Source organism: Melanostigma gelatinosum (genome assembly GCF_949748355.1).
Source record: "Melanostigma gelatinosum genome assembly, chromosome: 1".
NCBI lineage: Eukaryota > Metazoa > Chordata > Actinopteri > Perciformes > Zoarcidae > Melanostigma > Melanostigma gelatinosum.
Window position 1 is genome coordinate 743,232 of NC_136634.1, and position 7,500 is coordinate 750,731.

The 7,500-nt window shown below is 44.3% G+C and overlaps 1 protein-coding gene across 1 annotated transcript in view; it reads right to left on the reverse strand.

Annotated features, from left to right (window-relative positions):
* The window catches only part of phf21ab (PHD finger protein 21Ab), an 89,417-nt gene that overhangs the window by 14,839 nt on the left and 67,078 nt on the right, over nucleotides 1–7,500 (reverse strand). Inside the window, exons 9-11 of the mRNA XM_079271956.1 lie at nucleotides 6,331–6,426; nucleotides 1,514–1,861; nucleotides 1,025–1,138 (exon numbers count right to left, since the gene is read on the reverse strand). Of these exons, the coding sequence (XP_079128082.1) occupies nucleotides 1,025–1,138; nucleotides 1,514–1,861; nucleotides 6,331–6,426 (558 nt within the window). The remainder of the gene's footprint in view (nucleotides 1–1,024; nucleotides 1,139–1,513; nucleotides 1,862–6,330; nucleotides 6,427–7,500) is intronic.

Below are 7,500 nucleotides of genomic sequence, written 5' to 3' on the forward strand. Positions count from 1 at the left end.
CAGAGACACTCGGAGACATTCAGGGACACTCGGAGACATTCAGAGACACTCAGGGACACTCTGAGACATTCAGAGACATTCAGAGACACTCGGAGACACTGAGACATTCAGGGACACTCTGAGACATTCAGAGACACTCGGAGACACTCGGAGACACTCGGAGACATTCAGGGACACTGAGACATTCAGAGATACTCGGAGACACTCAGAGACATTTAGGGACACTCTGAGAGATTCAGAGACACTCGGGGACACTCGGAGACATTCAGAGACACTCTGAGACATTCGGAGACACTCGGAGACATTCGGAGACACTCTGAGACACTCAGAGACATTCGGGGACACTGAGACACTCGGAGACATTCAGGGACACTGAGACATTCAGAGACACTCTGAGACATTCAGAGACACTCAGAGACTCGGAGACACTCTGAGACATTCAGGGACACTCTGAGACATTCAGGGACACTCGGAGACACTCGGAGACACTCGGAGACATTCTGAGACATTCCGGGACACTCGGAGACATTCTGAGACATTCCGGGACACTCTGAGAAACTCTGAGACATTCAGGGACACTCTGAGACATTCAGAGACACTCAGTGACACTCAGGGACACTCTGAGACACTCTGAGACATTCAGGGACACTCAGGGACACTCAGATATATTCAGAGACACTCGGAGACATTCAGGAACACTCAGAGACACTCGGAGACATTGAGGGACACTCTGAGACATTCAGAGACACTCTGAGACACTGAGACATTCAGAGACACTCTGAGACACTGAGACACTCAGAGACATTGAGGGACACTCTGAGACATTCAGAGACACTCTGAGACATTCTGAGACATTCAGAGACACTCTGAGACACTCTGAGACACTCTGAGACATTCAGAGACACTCGGAGACATTCAGGGACACTCGGAGACATTCAGGGACACTGAGACATTCAGAGACACTCGGAGACACCCGGAGACACTCAGAGACACTACAAACTAAGCTTTAGTCACCAGTACAGACCTCTGGGTTCTCCTCCTTCTTGGGTCTGGGAGGAGGATGAGACAGCGGAGTGGAGGAGGAGGAGGAGATGCTAACGACAACCTTCTGCTCTGCTCCTCCTGATTTAACAGTCTGCTGAGAGGAGAAGAAGAAACATAAAGTGACGTTAACTCACAAAGGGCATTGTTTTTTCTTCTGTGGTCTTGATTTTCAAAATAAAAGTCCTGCTCCTCGAACAGAACCATCATGACTAGAAGTAGAGAGAACTAGAACATGTCTTTAGTGCAGAACAACAGTTATGATGACATCAATCATTAAAAATATGATCCTCTCCTCTCCTCCCCCCTCTCCCCTCCTCTCTCCTCCCCTCTGCTCTCCTCTCCTCTCTCACTTAATCACCACCAAACACCTGATTGGATGTAAAGTGCTGTAAAAAGAGGATTCCTGTCAGAACCAGAGCAGCTTCACCTGCTACCTCTTTGATTGGTCAGTTGGTCCCTGTGATCCTACCTTGGGCTCGGCGATCAGGCTGCTGATCTGGATGGGCTTGGCGGTAGTCGGGGTGAGGATGGGGGTGAGGCCGAGCGTCCCGGCGGCGGTGCTGGTGAGGCGGGCGGCGTTGGCGGACACCGGCGTGGTGATGACGATGCCCGTCAGCGGGGCGGACCCGGTCTTGCCGGTTAACGACTGGCCGTTAACGATGCGGACCTGGTGGATCGGGGCTGCCGAGGGCAGCGAGGACGACAGCTTGGTGGCCAACATGACGGGCCTCTGGAGCAGCTGGGGGGCCGCCATCATGGGCGGGGGGGGGGCCGGGGCGATGTGGACGTTGGTGGGTGTGGCCGGCTTTGGCCTGACCTGGAGACAACAGACAGCCAATCAGAAAGGGACACCTAGAATGAGCCGACACTGCTGGGTAACGCCACTGTGGAGCTCTGCTGTACAAGTAATACTACTACTATCACTGATTATACTACTACTATCACTGATTATACTACTACTACTACGATCACTGATTATACTACTACTATCACTGATTATACTAGTACTACTACTATCACTGATTATACTACTACTACTACTGTCACTGATTATACTACTACTATCACTGATTATACTACTACTATCACTGATTATACGACTACTATCACTGATTATACTACTACTACTACTATCACTGATTACACTAGTACTACTACTATCACTGATTATACTAGTACTACTACTATCACTGATTATACCAGTACTACTACTATCACTGATTATACTAGTACTACTACTGTCACTGATTATACTAGTACTACTACTGTCACTGATTATACTAGTACTACTACTATCACTGATTATACTAGTACTACTACTATCACTGATTATACTAGTACTACTACTATCACTGATTATACTAGTACTACTATCACTGATTATACTAGTACTACTACTATCACTGATTATACTACTACTATCACTGATTATACTACTACTATCACTGATTATACTACTACTACTATCACTGATTATACTACTACTACTATCACTGATTATACTACTACTACTATCACTGATTATACTACTACTACTACTATCACTGATTATACTAGTACTACTACTATCACTGATTATACTGGTACTACTACTATCACTGATTATACCAGTACTACTACTATTATACTAGTACTACTACTGTCACTGATTATACTAGTACTACTACTATCACTGATTATACTACTACTACTATCACTGATTATACTACTACTACTATCACTGATTATACTACTACTACTACTATCACTGATTATACTAGTACTACTACTATCACTGATTATACCAGTACTACTACTATTATACTAGTACTACTACTATCACTGATTATACTGGTACTACTACTATCACTGATTATACCAGTACTACTACTATTATACTAGTACTACTACTGTCACTGATTATACTAGTACTACTACTATCACTGATTATACTAGTACTACTACTATCACTGATTATACTAGTTATACTACTATCACTGATTATACGAGTACTACTACTATCACTGATTATACTAGTATTACTACTATCACTGATTATACTACTACTGTCACTGATTATACTACTACTACTACTATCACTGATTATACTACTACTGTCACTGATTATACTAGTACTATTACTATCACTGATTATACTACTACTGTCACTGATTATACTACTACTACTACTATCACTGATTATACTACTACTGTCACTGATTATACTAGTACTATTACTATCACGGATTATACTACAAGGCAGAGATCTTTTCCAGACGTGGTTTGTGTGCGAGTAATTGCAGAATTGCGGCAGTGTATGGTTGATTGCGTGCAGCGTAATGTCTCAGGGAGACATCGATTATTCTTTCAATGTATGTTTTAAATTTCCTTTACTTTTGCCTTCATGCTTTTAATGGTTTCATGTGAAGCACTTTGAATTACCTTGTTGTTGAAATGTGCTATACAAATAAACTTGCCTTGCCTTGCCTTACGACTATCACTGATTATACTACTACTATCACTGATTATACTACTACTATCACTGATTATACTACTACTATCACTGATTATACTACAACTACTACTATCACTGATTATACTACAACTACTACTATCACTAATTATACTACAACTACTACTATCACTAATTATACTACAACTACTACTATCACTAATTATACTAGTACTACTACTATCACTGATTATACTACTGCTACTGTCACTGATGATACTACTACTATCACTGATGATACTACTACTATCACTGATTATACTACTACTATCACTGATGATACTACTACTATCACTGATTATACTACTACTATCACTGATTATACTACTACTACTACTATCACTGATTATACTAGTACTACTACTTTCACTGATTATACTAGTACTACTACTATCACTGATTATACTATTACTACTACTGGCACTGATTTTACCAGTTATACTACTATCACTGATTATACTACTACTATCACTGATTATACTTCTTCTCAGTCGGCTGGTGGAACATGTTCTCTGTAGGGCTGTACACATCAATCAATGTCAGCAAACATCCCAGAATGATTTAATGCAGAAACATGAAGGTATCAAACACATATTACTACTTTACAGTTAAATATAAAAAATGTATTCCAACATGAAAAAAGCAGAAATAACACTTTGATAAACACGTCAGGACATCTTATTATAGTCTCAGTATAATATAATAATATATATATATCATATAATAATATTCACGATAATATAAAACACACACGTATATATGATGATGTATTTATAACTATTTAGCATGACGTCATGCAGCTAGCTAGCTAACCTGTCTGGTGTTCAGCTAGTGGAGAAGCTTCATGTGCTGCTTCCCTTTCCTGCTAGTCTGCTGTCTGATTGTGAGGCTGATCTGATATCAGCTCTTTGGCCTGAAGGTTCTCCTCAAAGTTCTCCTCTCAAACGGGTCTTGGGGGAGGATCACGAGGATCGCTTCCGGTTGAAACCGGTTGAACCGGAATCGAGGAAATGACAGACAGGTGCTGAAGACACGCCCCCTCTGAGAGAGTCACTCAGACAGGTGCTGTAGACACGCCCCCACTGAGAGTCACACAGACAGGTGCTGTAGACACGCCCCCACTGAGAGTCACACAGACAGGTGCTGTAGACACGCCCCCTCTGAGAGAGTCACACAGACAGGTGCTGTAGACACGCCCCCTCTGAGAGTCACACAGACAGGTGCTGGAGACACGCCCCCTCTGAGAGAGTCACACAGACAGGTGCTGTAGACACGCCCCCTCTGAGAGTCACACAGACAGGTGCTGTAGACACGCCCCCTCTGAGAGAGTCACACAGACACACACCTGGAGCAGGTGCTGACAGAAGCAGCAGAGTGAAGCTAGACGGGCCCAATAGCAACATCACCACAGAAAGGTCGACCCTCTCCCCAGACTGTGGAGATATTCTCATCTTTTTGAAAACAAATGTAAAGTTGTAGACCATTTCACAGTCATGTAACATTATTGTGTATTTGAAAGACATAACCTGACAGTCAACATTGATCAGAGAACGAGGGCATCAACATACCTCATGTTGCCTTAAACTTAACAGAATTGAGGATTCTTGAATGTTTTATTTTTATTTAATTTTGTTTCAAATTGGACATCTTCAATATCTTTGTTTTTATGTAAGACTATAGCCCAAAGTTCTTTTCTTTAAGTGTTCTTGAAGTTCTTTAATTAATAAATGGAAAGCAAAGTTATATTTGACTGATCGGAACCGTGACTCAAGAACAGTGATCGGAACCGAACCATAAGGTTTGTGATCTGTTACGCCCCTAACACACACACACACACACACACACACACACACACACACACACACACACACACACACACACACACACACACACACACACACACACACACACACACACACACACACACACACACACACACACACACACACTATATATATATGAGAGAGATCAGGTCGACAGAACTGATTCTTACTCGTACTATTGCTTCTAACCGTCCTGATGATGATGAACAATATGCTGGAATACATCTGATTTATTGCTGTTACATAAATGTAATTAATGGTGCTGTTAGAGCTGCTTGACCTATCCATTAACACGGTGAATGCAGGAGCGCAAACTGTTTCTGAAAGGCTAAACGCCAACAAATACAGATTGAAGCAGAATATTTAGTCAGATAAAAACATGTGAATTCTGGAAATGATAACATCTATCTTTTTTAAATTTAATGTTGACTTTTGGACTGGACTGGGCATGATCTAAAAATGGTAAAATAGAGCTTCCTCCCTTTATATTTGTGGTCACTTATGAACCACAACATATGTTTCTGTATCGCATTAGTATTTACATCTCAGGGCATCTCTCTCTACTAACAGTATTAGACGACTACAGGTGCTCACAGTGACATTACTCACCACAGGTAAACAACATGTTTCCATTTAAAGGGTTAAAACACAACAACAGCCAGGAACACACAATACCAAGAAGCTGCAGGAAAAACAAGCTCTCACCACAAAAGGTAAAAACACACTCACACACAGCCACAGGCAGGAAACCTTCAAAACATCCCGTTCACAGGTCAGTTGGAAAATTATAAAAGCACAAAGAGAGGAGAAGAGTAGAGGCAGCACAGAGCAAACAATGTTTTAGTGCCACGGAGCAAGGCACGAGTGTTTGCTTTGCTGCCCTCTGCTGGAGAGTGAGCAAGTCACCTCAGGTGGGCCACACACACTGATCTGAGGATGTTAGGGTTGGAGGCGGGTCTTTTAGGGACGCACCTGTGGCTGAAAGGTGGGTCGAGGCGTCAGTCTAGGAGGAGGGACAAACTGAGGAACTTTGATTGGCTGGGCTGTGGTGGTGGTGGTGGCCTGCACCTGAGACAAAACCACAGCAGATGTGGATCTGTGGTACTGTTACACCGACACGACTGCAGCTGTTACACCGACACGACTGCTGTTACACCGACACGACTGCAGCCGTTACACCGACACGACTGCAGCCGTTACACCGACACGACTGCAGCCGTTACACAGACACGACTGCAGCCGTTACACCGACACGACTGCAGCTGTTACACCGACACGACTGCTGTTACACCGACACGACTGCAGCCGTTACACCGACACGACTGCAGCCGTTACACCGACACGACTGCAGCCGTTACACCGACACGACTGCAGCTGTTACACCGACACGACTGCTGTTACACCGACACGACTGCTGTTGTTGTTACACCGACACGACTGCAGCCGTTACACCGACACGACTGCAGCCGTTACACAGACACGACTGCAGCCGTTACACAGACACGACTGCAGCCGTTACACCGACACGACTGCAGCCGTTACACAGACACGACTGCAGCCGTTACACAGACACGACTGCAGCCGTTACACCGACACGACTGCTGCCGTTACACCGACACGACTGCTGCCGTTACACCGACACGACTGCTGCCGTTACACCGACACGACTGCTGCCGTTACACCGACACGACTGCTGCCGTTACACCGACACGACTGCTGCCGTTACACCGACACGACTGCTGCCGTTACACCGACACGTCTGCTGCCGTTACACCGACACGTCTGCTGTTACACCGACACGACTGCTGTTGTTACACCGACACGACTGCTGTTACACCGACACGACTGCTGTTGTTACAGCGACACGACTGCTGTTGTTACACTGACACGACTGCTGTTTTTACACCGACACGTTTGCTGCTGTTACACCGAGACGTCTGCTGTTGTTACACCGAGACGTCTGCTGTTGTTACACCCACACGACTGCTGTTGTTACACCGACACGTTTGCTGTTGTTACACTGAGACGTCTGCTGTTGTTACACCGACATGTTTGCTGCTGTTACACTGAGACGTCTGCTGTTGTTACACTGAGACGTCTGCTGTTGTTACACCGACACGATTGCTGTTGTTACACCGACAC